The 22,471-nt window shown below is 41.6% G+C and overlaps 1 protein-coding gene across 4 annotated transcripts in view; it reads right to left on the reverse strand.

The window, feature by feature from the left end:
- GRM7 (glutamate metabotropic receptor 7) overlaps positions 1–22,471 on the reverse strand; it is a 939,830-nt gene that overhangs the window by 338,134 nt on the left and 579,225 nt on the right. For all 4 annotated transcript variants that reach the window (XM_086366610.1, XM_086366609.1, XM_086366608.1 and 1 more), the window contains exon 5: positions 12,615–12,755. In XM_086366610.1, coding sequence (XP_086222736.1) covers positions 12,615–12,755 — 141 coding nt within the window. The remainder of the gene's footprint in view (positions 1–12,614; positions 12,756–22,471) is intronic.

Here is a 22,471-nt window from a genome sequence, read left to right on the forward strand (position 1 = left end):
TCCCTGGGATCCTCCAGGCAAGAACATGGGAGTGGGTTGCCATTTCCTTCTCCAGTGCATGAAAGTGAAAAGTGAAAGTGAAGTCGCTCAGTCATGTCTGACTCTTCGCGACCCCATGGACTGCAGCCTACCAGGCTCCTCCATCCATGGGATTCTCCAGGCAAGAGTACTGGAGTGGGGTGCCGTTGCCTTCTCTAACCTGTGCATAGTACTTTACAAGACCAAGGGTGTTTAACGTCAAGAGAGAAATAAGACTGAGTATGAACATTAAAAAGGACAGAGGGTTTCAGTCATGGGGGAGATGCTTTTTATAAAAACAAAGCCAAAGTTAACTTTAGTCACCACCACCCACCACAATAATGGCACATAAACTATTCCCACTGGGCATCATTCTATTAAGTCCTGGCAAGTGAGACCACGTGGCAGGGACTACTGTTGTCCCCATTTTACAGCTGAGGAAACATGGGGCTGAGACAGCCTCGGTGACGTGTCCATGGTGACACAGTATGGGAGAGAGCTGGGGCTTACACCTGGCACTGGGACTCTTCAGGTCTCAACCGTTTTTCATGCGTCAATTAGTGTAACTATATCAGGCAGCTTGAATACTGTTTCTACATAACAGCTCTGTGCACCAAGAGGGCAAACATATACTATTTGAGGATGAGGAAATGGGAAGCCTCCCCATGTGTTCACCAGATACCTGATCAGGTGTGATTGGAAACACTAAACCAAAGTTAGAAGTACCCCTGGACAGTTCTATCTGGGTTAATATAAAGGGTAGATGTTTATTTTGTGAGCACAGTTTTTATTCTCTAGAAAAAATGAATATGATGCTGTACACATTGTAAAAGCCTAAAATGCTTTTAGTACCAATATTTCTCTTTGGAAGGAGTAAAAGGGTTGGGGGGCAGGGAGGGAAACTTGTATTACTAGAAATGCTTCCAAAGGAAAACTATATTCCAGTCTAACTTTCTTGATGATACTTGATAAGTCACGCAACAGCCCTTTCTCATACCTACTAGAATGAGTCTAAGCAGCCAATTTATAATACTTCTATTGCTTAGAAGAGGCACTTTGTTTACAAGGACTGTTGCTGAGATGACACCGATGCATTAATTCCCCTCATTCGGGAATTCCTTCTCATTAACTGCGCAGCCTGACAGAGTTTACAAAATGTGGCAAGGCCGCAACTTCAGTTTTTAAAGCCATCGCCTATGGAAGCTAATGAGAAAGAAATGACACACATTTAATTTTGAATAATTACCCCTTCTACCATTTATGGAAATGGTTTTTGCCTGGATCCCCCTGGGCTTTCAATATGGTGTTCCACAATCCGCCTGATTCTGCACAGAATTTAACCTGGCACCATCGATCCCCTGGTGAGTCGTATGCCCTAAAGTACAATGGTGTGTGCTGGAGAACCCTTTTCATGCTTTGGAGGATCAGCAGCAGAAAGAAGAATCCATTTTTCTGCAGAGTCCGTCTTTACACGTCTATTTGAGAAGGCTGAAGGCAGCTAGCCTCTACCTTACACATCTGGTCAAGACGTGGGAAAGTGAGCTTTAAGAATTTAGTGCTACACCCGCACTGTTTAAACACAAGGGCCTGGCTTGCCATGCATGACTCTTCGAACTTTGCTTGTACGGATATAGTGCTCTCCAGCAATATTCCTGCTAAGGTAGGGGCTCAGCAGTAAAGAATCTGCCTATAATTCAGGACATGCAGGTTCGATCCCTGGGTAAGGAAGATGCCCTGGAGGAGGGCATGGTAACCCACTTCAGTATTCTTGCCTGGAGTGAGGAGCCTGGCGGTAATATCCTTATATATTTATATGTCATTGTAAGCTCCAAAGCTCTTATCCATTGCTTTTAAGATGTTTATAACAGAACATGGCAAAAAAAAAAAAAAGATTGATTTGAGTTTGCATCATGTGGTCAATAGAAAGCTCTGAGCTTCAGAGGCTGGAGTCCTGGAGGGTTCAAGACATACAGGGTTGCCACATGCCAAAGAATTACAAGGACATGGCTGGACCTAAGTTAGCATTCTCTCTCAGCCTCTACTAAAGACAGTCAGGAATAGAAGATGAAAAGGAAGAGACTGAGTGGAAGCCTCTAAGTTTAAGGGGGTTGTGCACCCCTGGAAAGAGTCCTTGGCTCCATGCTTTCCCACCTCGCGGCCTCAGGAGAGCTGGACAAGCCATCATGATCAGAGGTGAGTCCGGAGAAGCCCTGAGGCGGGGTCAAGAGACCATGCTGTGCTCACCACCACATCTCCACTGCTAAGAGACAGTACCACGTTCCTGGGGATGGATTCCTGGGCAGGCGGGAGTCACAGGAAAATGTCAAAGGCTCAGAGCAAAGGGACCTCACAAACAACTCCAGTGCCCCACCTTCATAGAGCCCTCTGTAACTAAGCCTCAACCACACTGATATGAAGGAAGGAGGGACTCTAAAAAGACTGGTTAAACTTTTACACATCACTGGAATGGAAGTGCAAAAACAAAGTGACAGAAAACAATCAAAAGTGGTAGTTTTTGCACTACTGGTTTTGTGGCCCTGAGTTGTATTTTCTGTAACTTAGCTGCAGGAGAGAGTGCAGGGATCACCGCTCTCAGAAGCAGCCTTACCACGTGTCATTATCTTCTTTCAAATTTGTCCAGTGGCCTAACTGACATATTTGATGAAAGATGTCCACTGAAATCAGGCTACCCTTTCGTTCTAAAATTCCTTTAGAAAGATAAACTTTCGTATCTAATTGAATTAACAGTAAAGCCACAGAATCAGGATGGCCTTTCATATGATTTAATGCTCCGCTGAAGTCTTTCTGTCACCTAGTACATACAGGGACCCAAAGTCATACCTATAATCATCTTTTATGAACGTGGGATTTTTATTCAACACTTCTATTCCAAAAAGTATTTAAAATATGTTTTCCAAGAACAATGATGACTTCAGATGTGACATTCAGGTAATTCTAATTTGGGTAATACTATAGTGATTACCATTTCATCTAGCTAAATTTTATTAGTTAATTCACCCAAAGAGTTGCTATAAAATGCTGTCCTATATCCACAAAGCCATTCTGAGATGATTCTGAGACACTTAATACATATTTAATATTCATTTTAAAAACAATGTCAACATGTAAAAATTATAATAATCTGGTTCATACTTCCAGTTTCCACACAGATAGAAACCAATCACTGTGGAGGGAGGTAGGGGAAGACTTAGGGGTGATGGTAGCAAGACAGACATCAAACAAGATGTTGATGTTCAGAGAAGAGGAAGAGAATTAAAAATTTAACCAAGAACCATATTAACACACAATCCAATCCATAATGGATGTTCTATGCAGATTAAATCACAATTAATCTGCATCGAACCTTAGTTTAACAAGGCAAAAGGGAATAAAAATACATTTTACTTTACTTCTCATCAAAATGGCTTCAAAAAGTCTTAGAGCAACAAGGAGTAAGACTATTTGTCTATAGCATTTTGATGTGGATCCCTTAATCATGCTGAATACATGAGGAATCACAATATAACATCTATATAACTATTAAAGGTCAATTCAGAATAGAATAATAAAATGACAGGGAAAACTAATTAGTAGAGTGAATCCTTCCTCTCCCCATGCCTATATGCTGCTGCTGCTAAGTCGCTTCAGTCATGTCCAACACTTCAGTCATGTGATCCCATAGACAGCAGCCCACCAGGCACCACCGTCCCTGGGATTCTCCAGGTAAGAACAATGGAGTGGGTTGCCATTTCTTTCTCCAGTGCATGAAAGTGAAAAGTGAACATGAAGTTGCTCAGTTGCGTCCGACTCTTCGTGATCCCATGGACTGCAGCCTACCAGGCTCCTCCATCCATGGGGTTTTCCAGGCAAGAGAACTGGAGTGGGGTGCCATTGCCTTCTCCGCCATGCCTGTATAGTCTCAGAGAATTTAACTTACTTTAGTGTAACTCCTTTGTCCTGATAGTTAACAAATTATATAGTCTCTCCTGGGCCCAGGTCTCAGGTAAAAACAAAAGACTTGAGAAATGCTTGCTTTGTTCTCACTAATATCATTTTTTTTAACACATGGGAAGAAAATTTTATTTTTTTAACTTTTTATTTTATATTGGAATAGGCTTCCCTGGTGGCTCAGACAGCAAAGAATCTGCCAACAATGCAGGAGGCCTGGGTTTGATTCCTGGGCTGGGAAGATCCCCTGGAGAAGGGAATGGTTACCCACTCCAGTATTTTTTTTTTTTTTTTTTTGAGGCTAATTTCTTTACAACATTGTAGTGGTTTTTGCCATACACTGACATGAATCAGCCGTGGGTGTACATGTGTCCCCCATCCTGAAACCCCCTCCCACCTCCTCCCCATCCCATCCCTTAGGGTTGTCCCAGTGCACCAGCTTTGAGTGCCCTGTTTCATGCATCAAACTTGGACTGGTGATCTATTTCATATATGGTAATATGCATGGCTCAATACTATTCTCTCAAATCATTCCACCCTCGCCTTCTCCCCCAGAGTCCAAAAGACTGTTCTTTATATCTGTGATTCTTTTGCTGTCTTGCATATAGTGTCATCGTTCTAAATTCCATATATATGCATTAGTACACTGTATTGGTGTTTTTCTTTCTGACTTACTTCACTCTGTATAATAGGCTCCAGTTTCATCCACCTCGTTAGAACTGACTCAAATACATTCTTTTTAATAGCTGAGTAATATTCCATTGTGTATATGTACCACAGCTTTCTTATCCATTCGTCTGCCAATGGACATCTAGGTTGCTTCCATGTCCTGGCTATTATAAACAATGCTGCGATGAACATTGGGGTACACGTGTCTCTTTCAATTATGGTTTCCTCAGTGTGTATGCCCAATAGGAGGATTGCTGGATCATAAGGCAGTTCTATTTCCAGTTTTTTAAGGAATCTCCACACTGTTCTCCATAGTGGCTGAACTAGTTTGCGTTCCCACCAACGGTGTAAGAGGGTTCCCTTTTCTCTGTACCCTCTCCAGCATTTATTGCTTGTAGACTTTTGGATAGCAGCCATCCTGACTGGCATGAGATGGTACCTCATTGTGGTTTTGATTTGCATTTCTCTGATAATGAATGATGTTGAGCATCTTTTCATGTGTTTGTTAGCCATCTGTGTGTCTTCTTTGGAGAAATGTCTGCTTGGTTCTTTAGCCCATTTTTTGATTGGGTTGTTTATTTTTCTGGTATTGAGCTGCATGAGCTGCTTATATATTTTTGAGATTAATTCTTTGTCAGTTGCTTCATTTGCTATTATTTTCTTCCATTCTGGAGGCTGTCTTTCACCTTGCTTATAGTTTCCTTTGTTTTGAAAAAGCTTTTAAGTTTAATCAGGCCCCATTTGTTTATTTTTGCTTTTATTTCCATTACTCTGGGAGGTGGGTCATAAAGGATCCTGTGGTGATTTATGTCAGTGAGTGTTTTGCCTATGTTTTCCTCTAGGAGTTTTTGATCTTACATTTAGATCTTTAATCCATTTTCACTAACAGCACTTCTTAATAGGGTTTTGCCACCTCCCACTCCCAATAGAGTGGCCTTTACTTAAACTATTAATTTTGACAAGTAAGGTGTAAACACAGCTTAATGATACTGGCCTCCCAAAACATGGGCATTTACCAAAGGATACTCTCTGGTCCCTGATATACATCCACAGTAAATATTGGTTGATTAGTGACTCAGATCAAAACTGAATTTGCCTATTGTGTGACTTGAAAATGTGTGTGTGGGCTAAGTTGCTGCAGTCACGTCCAACTGAATTCCAGACATGGAATACATTTCAATTGTATTCCAATTGAAATTGGAATACATTATATTTTTGCCACAAAACAAAACAAAAAATATGTCACCAATTTATTCTTCCTCTGTCATCTCAAAAGAAGAACAAATCTCTGAAAGTCAAATTATCCCTTCATGGGATGATGGATTTCTAAATGCTGAGTTCCTTCTTTTCAACAGAGATAATTCTGATGAATCAGTATTTACAAAGTGACATTTGGCAGGACGATAATGTTAGTTAGACAAATGTCTGTGTGAGCCTTAAAATATGACACAGTGATAATTTTTATGGACTGCCACAGGCAAGCACATTCAGATTTTCAGGACCTTCTGACTTTAAATAATGGGTTTACAAGCAAAGACCTTGGGGATGCTACTAACCACATAGGGATATGGTGCGTCAGGGATAAATGGTACAAAAGTTGAGGCAGGAGGTGTTCAGCAAGTCCAAAGTCCAAAAATGGTTGGGGACACTCTACCAGTGAGTGTGTGCATGTGTGTGTGCGTTAGTCACTCAGTCATGTCTGACTCTTTGCAACCCAGTGGACTGTAACCCTCCAGGCTCCTCTGTCCATGGAATTCTCCAGGCAAGAATACTGGAGTGGGTTGCCATTCCCATCTCTAGGGGAATCTTCCCAACCCAGGGATTGAACCCGAGTCTCCTTCATTGAAGGTAGATTCTTTACCATCTGAGTCACCAGGGAAGTCCTTCTGGCGCTGAAATTAAATAATCTTTGAGCCTCATTCCATCATTCCATTTGTAACAAAGTTTAATGTTGCCTGCCTACAAACTGTTCAATGCCTCTGTACATTGCTGTGCAATGTGCACTCCAGTGAGAATCTCCTGTGTATACATACATGCTTATTCAAATCCTTGACTTTATTTTCCTGTTAGAATTTGATATGCATGCTGATTTTCCATAGGACTGACATAAGGCAGTAGGATCTTCATGACCTGCCACCCCTACATCCCAGGTAACTGCTTTCAGCCCAGAACAGCAGACACTTGCCATCACTGAGCTATTACTACGTAATGATATCATTTTAGATCCCCTGTTTGAGTGATCTAATTTAATCCCCACAATAACTTTGGAAGTAAACTTTTCTTATTCCCATCTCAAAGATGAGGAAAAGCTTTGAGAGGTTAAGCAATATTTTCCAATCTCCCACAGGGATGTGAAGATAGAGCCCTGGAACACAGTCCTAGCCTCTTTCATGACAGACAGTTTCACAACCATTTTGGTAGAGTGATTTTTCTGATGTCAAGATGGCCTCAATCTCTTCTGCAGACACATCACTTTATGTGTTTTCCTACTTCTTTTGACCTTGGTATCTCCACAAAAACATACTGTTCCCAAAGAGATCATACACTGGCTTGGTCTCTACGTCAGCAACATACTGGTGAGCATTAAGGGTGAACACTTACCCAGTGGGGCGGGGGTGGCAGAGTATACATTTAACCTGAAAAACATATCACATCCGCTCTTTCTTTTCATATGTGACACATAATCTATAATGAACTATCTAAAATGACCTCCTCTATGACGTGTGTAGCTGCCACTGCATGCATAAGGAGACGGAACTCTTCCACGAAGTAGCGTGAATGGCATTAGTACCTGTCAGGTAGAGTTTGTGCTTTCTGTGACAGCTTAAAACACCAACAAATCTCAAGGACATGACCCCTTGGGGAAGGGCAGCCAAGGCAACCAACAAGCAGCATCGGTCCCTGGCGAGTCTTAATTTATATCAGTAACAATTAGGCAACCTCTGGGGAAGGCGGCATGAAGAATGTCCAGTTCTCAGTGTTGAGAGATCTTGGAACTGGGTATCAGGGAAAGTTGGGATTTGTTAAAACACTGAGGAATGTGGTAGCTTTCCTTGTTTGAAGGTGACTTTAAGTGCATACGGAAAATTTACAGGAATAGAAATTATATGGTTGTTCACGTAAGTTCCTATAAGAATCTATGCACATGTATACCTGTGATGGATTCATTTTGATATTTGGCAAAACTAATACAATTATGTAAAGTTTAAAAATAAAATAAAATTAAAAAAAATAAATACATTTAAATTAAAAAAAAGAATCTATGCACAAGTAACAGCACATTAAATTATAAAGCATACACAGTTTTTTTTTTAATGATAATTTCTTGTTTAACAATTATTCTCCTTTTTGTGACTTTGTACCATCTTGGGTCTTTTAGATCTCACTGTTTTCCCCTGATCTCAGGGACTTGCTCTCTCTAAATAGTTATGGATACCACACCTCATAACTTATGTAATGATCTTGAATGATCCAAGACTACTTGGAACTAATAGATAATAAGTAGCTCATGATGGCTAAAGGAGATCAGTCCTGGGTGTTCTTTGGAAGCACTGATGCTAAAGCTGAAACTCCAATACTTTGGCCACCTCATGCGAAGAGTTGACTCATTGGAAAAGACTCTGATGCTGGGAGGGATTGGGGGCAGGAGGAGAAGGGGATGACAGAGGATGAGATGGCTGGATGGCATCACCGACTCAATGGATGTGAGTGTGAGTGAACTCCGGGAGTTGGTGATCGACAGGGAGACCTGGTGTGCTGTGATTCATGGGGTCACAAAGAGTCGGACATGACTGAGCGACTGAACTGAACTGATGGCTAAAGAGAATATATATTCCAGAAAAAAAAAGGTGTGCATGCTAGTTTGTGTCCAAATACTAGGAATGGATATTTCAAGACTTTCTTCTTTTTCAGCAGAGACCAGTCACAGACAGATATTCGAAGGGGGCTGTTTTCTGCAGTCCTCAGGTCAAGACATCTACTAACTACACTCTCTGCACTGCCAGATGATTCAGCCTGCTTCCACCTCTGGTTGCTTCTTCCCCACGTGCCCATTCTCTTGATGCTTCAAAATCTGATACCAACACAAGTTTTGCCTCACATCACCCCATATCCTTAAGTGCACCAATGGCACTTAAGTGGATGGCACTCCCATCCACTCTTTTCTTTAATTAAAACAATTTCTCAATGCAAGAATTCTCATTAATACATTTATTATGTCATTTCTCTCCATGTTTTCTTTCCCTGTGATCTAGCAAATCTCAGTCTGTCCTTTCCCCCATTTTTCCAAGTTCCAAAGTGTCAGGATTTTTGAAATAGTATTTTGGGGATACTTTCAAAGAAAATACAAGTTTAGTTGAATTTGGGCAAAGAAAGTATAAGAAATAATAACAAGCACAGACCAGCCATGTTCTTATAGCCAATAATGGGAAGAACGAAAGACACACTGATAGTGGTAACATCTACCTTCAGGTAGGATGGCAGCTGCTACTGCAAGGGAAGTGGGAAGTAAGAAAACAGAAGATATTTACATAATTTGGGGTCACAGGTAATTTAGCAGATGTGATCATGGACTCTTCGCATGGAGGAAGCATGATATGAGAACACAAACACTGCTGCTTCTATTTCTGAAAGTAGTGGTTTGGATAATGAGCTTGCATGTTTTTATAAACTTAAACTCTCGATAATCAGCACTAAAATATGACTGCAGACAAAACAGTCTGGTTAGAGTATCTATACAGACTGGAGATGGGCCTGAGAATGATCCTAATGGCCATTAGAGCATTCAGTCCCCCTTTCAGACTCTACAAAACATCAAATGTCAGAAAGAGCCAGAAAACTGTCATCAATCATTTGGATACTTCCAGCACATTTGGATGTCCCCTGTCATAGAGACAAATTATCCACATGTCAAACTAATTTTTCGGTTTCCACTTGAAAGCTTTGTGTCACCCAGGTCTAGTCAACATTGAATTAATTTTTTTTCTCCCCAACCCCCTACAACGTTATAAGGATCCTATTACTGACAACACTGTTGTTATACACTATGGTCTAGAGAATGTGGTTAATCTGATATTCTAGGTAACTGAGTCACACATTCAGTTGTGTATTGTACAGATTTTTCAAATCATTATTGTAACTCATGTCTCTTTATATCTTATCTCCCCTTCTTCAAATGCATACATACACACACATTCTTCACATGCATACATACACACACACACACACAAAGAACACTCCTTGAAGTAAAGGTCTAAATTTCAGCATCCTCACACCATTCATGGTATTTTAGTACTGTGCTCAATATACATTCAGATCAGATCAGTTGCTCAGTCGTGTCTGACTCTTTGTGACCCCATGAATCGCAGCACGCCAGGCCTCCCTGTCCATCACCAACTTCCAGAGTTACTCAGACTCACGTCCATCGAGTTGGTGATGCCATCCAGCTATCTCATCCTCTATCGTCCCCTTCTCCTCCTGCCCCCAATCCCTCCCAGCATCAGAGTCTTTTCCAATGAGTCAACTCTTTGCATGAGGTGGCCAAAGTACTGGAGTTTCAGCTTTAGCATCATTCCTTCCAAAGAAATCCCAGGGCTGATCTCCTTCACAATGGACTGGTTGGATCTCCTTGCAGTCCATGGGACTCTCAAGAGTCTTCTCCAACACCACAGTTCAAAAGCATCAATTCTTCAGTGCTCAGCCTTCTTCACAGTCCAACTCTCACATCCATACATGACCACAGGAAAAACCATAGCCTTGACTAGACAGACCTTTGTTGGCAAAGTAATGTCTCTGCTTTTGAATATGCTATCTAGGTTGGTTATAACTTGCCTTCCAAGGAGTAAGCGTCTTTTAATTTCATGGCTGCAGTCACCATCTGTAGTGATTTTGGAGCCCCAAAAAATAAAGTCTGACACCGTTCCCACTGTTTCCCCGTCTATTTCCCATGAAGTGGTGGGACCGGATGCCATGATCTTCATTTTCTGAATGTTGAGCTTTAAGCCAACTTTTTCACTCTCCACTTTCACTTTCATCAAGAGGCTTTTGAGTTCCTCTTCACTTTCTGCCATAAGGGTGGTGTCATCTGCATATCTGAGGTTATTGATATTTCTCCTGGCAATCTTGATTCCAGCTTGTGTTTCTGCCAGTCCAGCACTTCCCATGATGTACTCTGCATATAAGTTAAATAAGCAGGGTGACAATATACAGCCTTGACGAATTCCTTTTCCTATTTGGAACCAGTCTGTTGTTCCATGTCCAGTTATAACTGTTGCTTCCTGACCTGCATACAAATTTCTCAAGAGGCAGGTCAGGTGGTCTGGTATTCCCATCTCTTTCAGAATTTTCCACAGTTTATTGTGATCCACACAGTCAAAGGCTTTGGCATAGTCAATAAAGCAGAAATAGATGTTTTTCTGGAACTCTCTTGCTTTTTCTGTGATCCAGCAGATGTTGGCTATTTGATCTCTGGTTCCTCTGCCTTTTCTAAAACCAGCTTGAACATCAGGAAGTTCACGGTTCACGTATTGCTGAAGCCTGGCTTGGAGAATTTTGAGCATTACTTTACTAGCGTGTGAGATGTTTGCTGAATGGGTGAATCTATAATATCTGGATGGCCAATATTCAAAGACCTACATTGCAGAGAAAGACTCCTCATGAGTATATACAATATGAAGGTCTCTTTCTTGATCATACTAAAGACATTTCAGTGTTTGTGCTACCTCAAGGTCATCTTTGCAAATGTTGAAGCCCACTTAAGCATAAAATCGGTGAATGTTATGTAATACAGGGCTAGGTGGTAAGACGGCAGGATAGGCTACACCCTGGTGCAAGATCTCCCCCGATTTCCAGTATCCGAAGGATAAAGACCCAAATCCACACATGTCCCATCACAGCTTATTCCTTTGTCCATATCTTTATACATCCAGCTTTGACTCACACATGCATCCTATTCTCTTTAGAGCATGTTTTTCTGCTTTTCAAGTCCTCTGAGGCATCATCATTTTTCTTGCTATGAGCCCTGTGCCATGCTCTTCCTCTCTCAGAAACTCTCCAGCCTGTTCTTCTCCATTCCTAACCAGCCAGTGTCTACTCATCTTTTGAGAAAGCTTCTACCTTTAAGATGAGTAAAATTCCTTGATTATATGCCCATACACTCTCAGAATATTTATTACAGTATATAATTATGTATTCATAGAAAGGTCACTGGAATAATGTAGATTTTCCCCCCTACTTTCTCTAGCAGCATGAAAGCATGGTTTACTTACTTGGTTTACTTCCCATTGGATCAGGAGGACCTAGCACAGTGATGAGTAGAAAGGAGTCACTGAATACGTATTTATGAATGAATCCATGAATAAATATGTGATTCTGCTTTTTGATTATGGACTACACATAAATAAATGGTAAACACTTGTGTTTCTTATTTAGAATACTTATATAAGGTTATATATGAGGCTTAGTATCTTAAAGCATATTTTAAATAGCAGGTAACTCAATTTGGACATTATGAAAATCCACTGAAATCCTCATTACTCTGACCCCAACATACACTTTGTTTCCTTCATCAAATATGTTATTTTAGCATTTTTAGTCATGTCTCTGCTGACCATTCATTCTGATGCTGATATGGAATTGGTAAGAGATTTAAGCCTCTGTGAAAATGACTTTATACTCCTGGCTACAACATAAACTAATATTTATCAGTGAAAGCATTCAAGGCAACATGACCCCTTTTGAATTCAAAGAATCAATGAAAATGTCAATTATCACTAGATGGACAGGCCGAAAAGAATACATTCTTGTCCGTAGTGTTTTTGTCCTGCAAGACTCATGCTCCTGTTCCATTTTCTGAATAATCTAGTAAGATTCAATTTACTTTTTCAATTTGTCTCCAGCCAAGCTTCCTTCTGTCAGCTCTACAGAAATTTCAATGCTGGCCACGTAGAGTAACAGGAGAAGGACAACGAGAATGAGATTACCTGTGCATTTGCGATCTGTGTCTTCTTTCTTTGACCCACTAATCGTCAGCTTGCAGTTGAAGTTTTCCTCCCAGTATTCGGCAAACCACACATTTCTTCGATTGTTTTCAAGAGTGCGGGATGTAAAATAGGCATCGAACCCTAAACAGAGTTAAATGAAAAGGTCATTGCTTGCGGGGCACTGCTGGAACATTTGGAAATAAAAATACCAATAATAGTTTTTCTTTGTTTTAGTGGACTGGATGCTTGCTCTTTTGTGTCAATCAAAAAAAAAAAAAGAATAAGAAAAAGGTAAAAAATTCTAATGCCAACACACATTGCTAAATCTTTACTTCATTCTGTCAGGCAGATGCGTGGCGGACAAATGACATTTCACAGAGAAATCTGAGTTACAGATCTTAGCGATAATATGATGACCACAGCATCCCTTGTGCCTCTGGGGAACTAGACCAGGGACAAAGCATCTTTATCATCACTGAGATAATAAGTGATCATTCCCGTACTTACTATGGACTAGACTCTGCTTGACATAGGTTCTTTCTTTCATTCACTGAGAAATGAAAGGTCGTTCTTTCTTAACAACCTGTGTGCCAGCTGCTACCACTTCCATTATGCCAGGGAAAAAACAGAGCCTTAGAAGAAATAGGGCTTTCCCTCGTGGCTCAGATGGTGAAGAAACTACCTGTAATAGACTAAGGATTCGATCCCTGGGTCGCTAAGATCTCCTGGAGGAGGGAATGGGAACCCACTCCAGTATTCTTGCCTGGAGAAGCCCATGGACAGAGGAGCCTGGCAGGCTATATAGTGCATGGAGTCACAAAGAGTCAAACGTGACCTAGCAACTTAATATAGTCATATGAGAAGAAATAGCACCATGCCTAAGGTCAATCATTATGCCATATTCTGCATCCCTAATCATGTAAGTTATGACCTGTGATTATCATTCTAAGAACCTTCCTGCATTTAGTAAGGATCCATTATGGAACTGACTTTCCACTCAAAAAGTAAGTTTATGTAGAGATCATAGGTAAACTGACCCTAACATGAGTGTAAAGCTGTTTATGAAGAGCATTAGATGAACAGACTTGAGAGTATAAGTTCCTAGGAAATCTTTAGCTACCTCTTTAGTATGGTTCAGCCTTAAATGATCCAATGGTCCTTCAAGAATCAAATTGGACTCAGAATCAGAAGAGCGGGCATTGAATCCCAACTCCACAAATCTCAGTAAGTCATGGAAACATGAACAAGTACAGGCTGGAGTGGTCTTATTTCCCTTTCATTTACTTGTAGAATGAAAACCGCACTACCTGTTTCCCTCACAGCATCTATTTTCTAGCCATGGCAAGACTTTGGAAACTCACTGGTTTTAAGATCAAGAACCACAGAAGGTGGATTTATTTTCACATTAATTAAATCATTCAAAGTTAAACTTATTTAAAGCCCTAAGGAAAGCGCCGGGGGGGGGGGGGGGGCGGGTCCCAACTAAATTTCACAAGAGGAGCACATTGATTTAATTTTATCCACACTATCTTCCTGGCTCAATACACAGTAACCCTACTATAAGTGGAAAACTTGAAATAAGTAAATGAGACAAAGAAACAGCAAAGAAAAAAGGAGACTGCATAATATTTTAGGGAAAATAAACAGAATAGTCTACATCTCTTGCTTATTTTCTAGGGTGTTGTCAGAACACAATCCTTGACCCAGTATCTAGTCTTTCTATGCTCCTGACTTCATTGATTTGATGTAATCAAGCTATAGCGTCTGATCTCAGCCTGATCTTGGTACTGACAGACTCGTGAGTCTGCTGGAAGTCCCCTCCTGCCTCACTGTTCTCCCATAACCCTGAGACCAAATGACTGTTCAGTAAAATGACAATTCCTACATAAAAGGAATCTCTGTGAAAAACACAGGTGAGTCCCCAAAAGTTTCCAGGAATACTGCACATACACCCTTGGTCATGTAAATACACACATCCACTCACACAGGTGACTAAACTTTCATTTCTCTTTCCATCTTTGCCCCTCCATCTGAGACAGGGGAGCAACAGTGGCCCTGGGGGCCCCGCAGACCATACTTCCTAAGCTCCATGCCCTGTGACATCCCCTCTTATGGAGGTGGCTTTTTTGTTCATGCACCATTGGCATGTGTGATGCAAATAGTCTGGAAAACCCTTTCCTCACTGCGCCCCTTCCTTGTGAGAGTCTCCTGCTTGGAATCCAGCTACCAGGCTCTAACAGGAATGCCTGGGGGATAGGAAACCATGTGCAAAGAGAAGAGCCCAGCCAGACCCCAACCCTCTCAGCCAAGCCTCTCTGGAACCTCACACCCCTGCTGCCGATGGCAGCAGAACCACTCAGCCGAGACCATCCCCGGCTGCAGAACTGGAGTGACTCGTCTTCTCAATCACTGATAGTTGAGGTGGTTTATTTCTGCAGCCACAGACAAAGTGAAATGCTCCTGCCTAGGCACAGCACTCTGAGCCCTGAACAACACACCCTTAAGGAAGACACAGCCTCAAAAGAACACACATAGAAATAAACTCCCTGGCCACATGCCACAGGTCTGAGCCTCAAACCAGGCTCAGAAGAGCAGCTTCTAAAATGGCTCAAAACATTGCATCCATACCTACATTCCCCAGCTCAGAAGAAAACATCTTCAGAGGAATCCTCATCACTGAAAAAGTCCATCACTTCAAAACACCTCTCTCTTCAGCCTGGTATCTGCTGGAAATGCAAAGACATGCTGGGTCAGGAAGGACCAAGGGGCAGCTAGTGAACACGCTGGCGAGCGTGAGAAAGCAGCAGGTTCCTCCCTCTAGAACCAACGATTCCCAGAAAGCCTGCACTCTAACAGAAAGAGGACAAGTAGCAGGCTTCCCTCGTTGCAACTGCCATCCTTTCCTCACACACCAAGTTCACTCTCAGTTTCTTTCTCACATCAGGGACTCACCTGTAGGCTGAATTTGGCTTTCATGCCCCCCCAGGAATGAGTGACCAACTTTGCTGGGCATTTCATAAGATGCAGAGGCTCTGGGTGAAACCAAAGAGGCTGTGATTTTAACAAGCCCCAGGTGCTGTGCATGAATCTCGGGTTTTGAGAAGCAGGGCTTCTCCAATCCTGGGTTTTTAACAAGCTCCAGGTGTTGCTCTTGTTGCCTAGATTGTGAGAAGCAGGGCTCGAGAGAAACTCTGGAGTCTCCACAGCTGGGATTCAAGTGGGTTCAGCCCAATTTGTTAACTCTCAGCGTTGTTACCTTCTCAACCTTGAATGTTTGCCCTGGTTCAGATGCCAGAGTCTTCATTTTGCAGTTGAGACTTCTGCTTCCCACCATACCTTGCTCAGCATGGCAGGAGCCATGCTTTGCCTCCTGTGGCCTGCAGATGGCTGGGGGGAGGTGGAGGGTGCGGGGTGGCCTATGAGTGAATTTTCCTACTGTCTTTGCTTCATTGTTGCCTGGAGCTCCTTTGCAGCCTCAAAGACTGTGTTCCTCACCCATGTCTCCAGTTAATGCCCTGGACTCCCCACCTCAGGAATTTTCATCCTGGTTCAATGTTTTAATGATTCTAAGAAGCTAACCTGAAATAGCCTTGTGCCTTTGAAATGGAGCAGGACCCTACAGTTCTTCTCACCGCATGTCATCGGCCTGCTTTTGCCTGTAGAAGAACTTTACCCAAAGAGTAAGCTTAATCAGAGAAGTGAGAAAATGCAGAAGGAAAGGAAAAGAGTCAAGCAGGACAAAATAACAATAGTTTAGGCATTAAACAAAGTCAAGAGCCTTTAGTTCCTCCTTAAGTGTTACAGATAATATTCTGAGCCATGTCCTGTGAGCTGTCTTATAGATACTGAAACCCCCACCATGTGGAAGAAGTTAATTACATGATAACCAGAGTGTAGCCATGACATACGCTGCCACAATTCTGAGAACTGGCCTCAACAAAGTGGGATCACATTGACCCTGGAACTAAAGGTTAACTGTACTCAAAACAGCTGAGATGACACTATCAGACCATGGCATGATCAACTTGAAGATGACTGTCAGAGCTGACTGTGCTGTTTCTACATGTAGCCCCTCCTCTGCCTGTGCACCCCTGAAAGTCCCCTTTAAAAGCTCTTGCCCACTGATTGTCAGTGGAGGAGTTGACCTCTGGACACAAGTCTACCCTTGGTCCTGGTTGCTGGCCTCTGAAATAAAGCAAACTTTTCTTTTCACGAGTTGCGCCTCTTTATTGGCTTTTGAGTGGCAAGCAGCCAGACCCCAATTTTGGTCACATGTTAATTACCTTTTCTGAAGGCCCATCGCCTTCAAGGAAAACTCAGAGCCCTTAGCCAGGTACCAACCTAGCATAAACTGGCTTTTGGATGGTTTTCTAGAGACTGGAACTGCTAACCCATAGGAGACCTGCTACGGATCTGTGGGTCTTTACAATCCACTATGTGTCAAGCACTTAGCACTGTGCCTGCTCCAGTAAAATACGAACTGTTCTTTAGTAAACACACTCATCCATTAAACATTTATGGAGCAGCTACCCTGTGACAGGTACTCTACTCTGTACTCACAGACCTTGGGATTAAAACATACATGGCCCTTCATGAGATTAAGAGCCAGTCTGATGGAGAAGATAGACTTAACAAGCACCATTTAAATAAATATAAAATTACAACTATGATGGCTTCTATGAAAGAAGGCTACATGATGTTTGGGGAGCACAGAGACAGAACTGTGTTAGGGAGTCAGAGAGGGCTTCCTGGAGAGAGTAGATACGTAGGTAGAAAAAAAAAAAGGAAAACCAGGGAGCAGATAAGAGCAGAGATAGGACATTCATTCACATGGAATAGCTATGCCTTAGGAATATCCCCTTCATGGATCACTGCCTTGTCGTGGCAAAGGGCTTGTGTAACTCAATGAAGTTATGAGTCATGCTGTGTAGGGCCACCCAAGACAGACGGGTCATAGTGGAGAGTTCTGACAAAACATGATTCACTGGAGGAGGGAATGGCAAACCACTCCAGTATCTTAAACATGAGAACTCAATGAACTGTATAAAAAGGTAAAAAGATCTAACACTGAAAGATGAGCCCCCTAGATTGGAAGGTGTCCAATAAGCTACTGAAAAGAGTAGAGGAGAGTTACCAATAGCCCCAAAATGAAGTGGCTGGGCTAAAGCGGAAGCAATGTTCAATTGTGGATGTGTCTGGTGATGAAAGTAAAATCCGATGCTGTAAAAACAATATTGCATAGGAACCTGGAATTCTAGGCCCATGAATCAAGGTAAATTGGGTGTGGTCAAGCAGGAGATGGCAAAAGTAAATAATTGACACCTTAGGAATCAGTGAACTAAAATGGATGGAAAATAGTGAATTTAATTCATTATGTCTACTACTGTGGGCAAGAATCCCATAGAAGGAATGGAGTAGCCCTCATAATCAAAAAAAGTGTCTGAAATGCAGTACTTGGGTGCAACCTTAAAAACGACAGAATGATCTCAGTTCATTTCCAAGGCAAACCATTCAATACCACAGTAATCCAAGTCTATGGCCCAACCACCAATGCCAAAGAAGCTGAAGGTGATGAGTTCTATGAATACCTAGAAGACTTCCTAGAACTAGCATCAAAAAACTATATTCTATTCATCATAGGAGATTGGAATGCAGAGGCAGGAAGTTAAGATACCTGGGGTAACAGGCAAGTTTGGTCCTGGAGTACAAGATGAAGCAGGGTAAAGGCTAACAGATTTCTGCCAAGAGAATGCCCTGGTCATTGCAAACATTCTCTCCCAACAACACAAGAGACAACTTTACACATGGATATCACTAAATGGTCAATACCGAAATCTGACTGACTACATTCTTTGTTGCTGATGATGTAGCAATACAGTCAGTAAAAATAAGACCTGGGGTTGACTGTGGCTCAGATCATCAGCCTCAGCAAGATTCAGGCTTAAACTAAAGAAACTGGGGAAGACCACTAAACCAGTCAAGTACGACTTAAATCAAATTCCCTATGAATATACAGTGGAGGCGACAAATAGATTCAAGGGGTTAGATCTAGTAAACAGAGTGCCTGAAGAAATATAGACAGAGGTCCATAATACTGTGCAGGGAGCAGCAAACAAAACCATCCCAAAGAAAAAGAAAAGGAAGAAGACAAAGTGGTTGTCTGGGGAGGGTTTACAAATAGCTGAGGAAAGAAGAGAAGCACAAAGAAAGGATGAAAGGGGAAGGTACACCCAACTAAATGCAGAGTTCCAGAGAACAGCAAGGAAAGACAGGAAGGCCTTCTTCAATGAACAATGCAAAGAAGTAGAGGAAAACAACAGAAAGAGTAAGACTAGAGATCTCTTCAAGAAAATTGGAAATATCAAAGGAACATTTTATCCAATGACGGGCACAATAAAGGACAGAAATAGTAAAGACCTAAATGAAGCAGAAGAGATCAAGAAGAGATGAAAAGAATACACAGAAGAACTGTATAAAAAAAGATCTTAATGATCTGGATAACCATGACGATGTAGTCTTTCACTTAAAGCCAGACACATTCTGGAGTGTGAAGTCAAGTAGGCCTTAGAAAGCAGTGCTGCCAATAAAGCTAGTAGAGGTGATGGGACCCTAAGTTATGATACTATTAAAGTGTTTCACTGAATATGTCAGCATATTTGGAAAACCCAGAAGTGACCACTGGACTGGAAAAGGTCAATCCCCATCCCAATTTCCAAGAAGGGAAATACTAAAGAATGTTCAAACCACCAGACAATTTCACTCATTCCCAATGCTAGTAAGGTTATGCTCAAAATTCAGCAAGCTAGGCTTCAGCATTACATGGACTGAGAATTTCCAGATGTTTAAGCTGGGTTTAGAAAAGGCAGAGGAACCTGAGATCAAATTGCCAACGTTCACTGAATTCCAGAAAAATATCTACCTCTGTTTCATTGACTATGCTAAACCCTTTGACTGTGTGGCTCATAATAAACTAGAGAAAATTCTTAGAGAGATGTGAATACCAGACCATATTACCCGTCTATTGAGAAACCTGTATGCGGGTCAAGAAGCAACAATTAGAATCTTGCATGGAAAAACTGACTGGTTCAGGACTGAGAAAGGAGTACAACAAGGTTGTTTATTGTTACCCTGTTTATTTAATTTATACACAGCACATCCTGCAAAATGCTAGACTGGATGAATTACAAGCTGGAATCAAGATCACCAGGAGAAATATCAACAACCTCAGACATGCATATGATACCACTCTAATGGCAGAAAGTGAAGAGGAAATAATGAGTCTCTTGATGAGGGTGAAGGAGGAGAGTAAAAAAGCCAGCTTAAAATGCAATATTAAAAAATACACACACAAACAAAAACTAAAATCATGGCATTTTGTCCCATCACTTCAAGGCAAGTAGTAGGGGAAAAGATGGAAGTAGGGACATATTTCCTCTTCTTGGGCTCTAAAATCACTGCAGATGGTGACTGTAGCCATGAAATTAGAAGATCATTGATTCTTGGCAGGAAAGAAGTGTTTTAAACAGCAAATACATCACTTTGCTGACAAAAGGTCCATATAGTCAAGGCTCTGGTCTCTCCAGGAGTCATGTACAGATTTGAGAGCTGGATCATAAAGAAGGCAGAGCATTGAAGAATTCATGCTTTTGAGCTGTGGTGCTGGAGAAGACTCTTGAGAGTCCTCTGGACAGCAAGGAGATCCAACCAGTCCATATAAAAGAAATCAACCATGAATACTCTTTGGAAGGACTGATGCTGAAGCTCCAATACTTTGGCCACCTGGTGCAAAGAAAACTTGACTCATTGAAAAAGACCCTGATGCTGGGAAAGACTGAAGACAGAAGAAGAAGAGGGTGACAGAGGTTGAGATGGTTGGATGGCATCACAGATTCAATGGATATGAACTTGGGAAAACTCCAGGAGATGGTGAGGGACAGGAAAGCCTGGCGTGTTGCAGTCCATGGGGTTGCAAAGAGTCAGACACAACTTGGTGGCTGAACAACAACAACAGGAATATCAAAGTCACTCTCACATTACACAACACCCAGGACAGCTGGCCTCAAAATCAACACATATAAATGGACCATCTTCCATGTATATGCTATCTAGTATTGCTACTAAATTCTAATAAACCAAGGCATAAATGTTTATCTAATGAATAAATATATGAATAAGTCTCCCAAGTACTTGTTAAAAATCCTGATGTCACACAGATTTATATTTGTTTATATAGAAAGTTGTACCAATAGTTATAATTAGAAAAATAATAAGTATTATATATATATTTTTATTAAGTGTCACATAAATCCTAGAAACTAGGTACTAAATTTAGGTTATTTATACTTTAGAGATAGAAACTAAGGCTCAGAGAGGAATTTGGGGTCCAAGTCTGGCTAATTCCAGACCCTGGTGTTTCTTCTCATGTAGAGCAGTGAATCACTATTCATTATATGAATGAATTATATGAATCATGAATTATATGAATCACTATTCATGTAATTGGGTAGGTCTCACAATCACCCTGATGCTGGGAAAGACTGAACACAAAGAAAGAGGCAGCAGTGGTTGAGATGGTTAGACAGCATCACCAACTCAACGGGCAAAAATATGAGCAAACTGTGGGAGATAGTTGGGCTTCCCAGGTGGCACAGTGGGGAAACATTGGCCTGCCAAAATAGGAGATGCAAGTTTGATCCCTGGGTCAGGAAGATCCCCTGGAGGAGGAAATGGCAACCCACTCCAATACTCTTGACTGGAGAAGCCCATGGACAGAAGACTGGCAGTCTACAGTCCATGGGGTAGCAAGAGTCTGACTAACTCAGCAACTAAACAATAACAACAACAACTGGAGAGCTGATAACACAGAGGTCAGGCTCAATGAAGGTCAGATTTGGTCTTTATTTTATTTTTACCCCCTCAAGTTCATCACAGATCACTAAATTCACTGCAGAATTCCATGGACAGAGGAGCCTGACAGGCTACAGTCCATGGGGTCACAAAGAGTCAGACACAACTGAGCGACTAACCACTTTCACACTTCATTACAATTACTACAGTCTCACAATTTAACTTATATTTTTATTTGTTTATTTTTATCCTTTTTGCCATTGTGGAAGTATAATTGATTTATGATGCTGCGCTAATTTCTGCTGTAGTGCAAAATGACTCAGTTCAGTCACTCAGTCATGTCTGACTATTTGCAACGCCATGGACTGTAGCTTTGCTGTCCATCAACAACTCCTGGAGCCTACTCAAACTCATGCCCATCGTGTCAGTGATGCCATTCAACCATCTCATCCTCTGCCATCCCCTTCTCCTCCCGCCTTCAATCTTCCCCAGCATCAGGGTCTTTTCCAATGAGTCGGTTCTTCATATCAGATGGCCAAAGTATTGGAGATTCAGCTATAGCATCAGTCCTGCCAATGAACATTCAGGACTGATGTCCTTTAGGATAGACTAGTTGGATCTCCTTGCAGTCCAAGGGACTCTCAAGAGTCTTCTCCAACACCACAGTCCAAAAACATCAATTCTGTGCTCAGCTTTCTTTATAGTCCAACTCTCACATCCATACATGACTACTGGAAAAACCATAGCTTTGACTAGACGGACCTTTGTTGGTAAAGTAATGTCTCAGCTAAATAAGCTGTCTAGGTTGGTCATAGCTTTTGTTCCAAGGAGGAAGCGTCTTTTAATTTCATGGCTGCAGTCACCATCTGCAGTGATTTTGGAGTCCAAGAAAATAAAGTCTGTCACTGTTTCCATTGTTCCCCCATCTATTTGCCATTAAGTGATGGGGCTGGATGCCACAATCTTAGTTTTTTGAGTAATGAGTTTTAAGCCAGCTTTTTCACTCTACT

This window comes from Bos grunniens, chromosome 22 (assembly GCF_055505025.1).
Source record: "Bos grunniens cultivar Pamir isolate PY7600 chromosome 22, Bosgru_T2T1.0, whole genome shotgun sequence".
NCBI classification, from domain to species: Eukaryota; Metazoa; Chordata; class Mammalia; order Artiodactyla; family Bovidae; genus Bos; species Bos grunniens.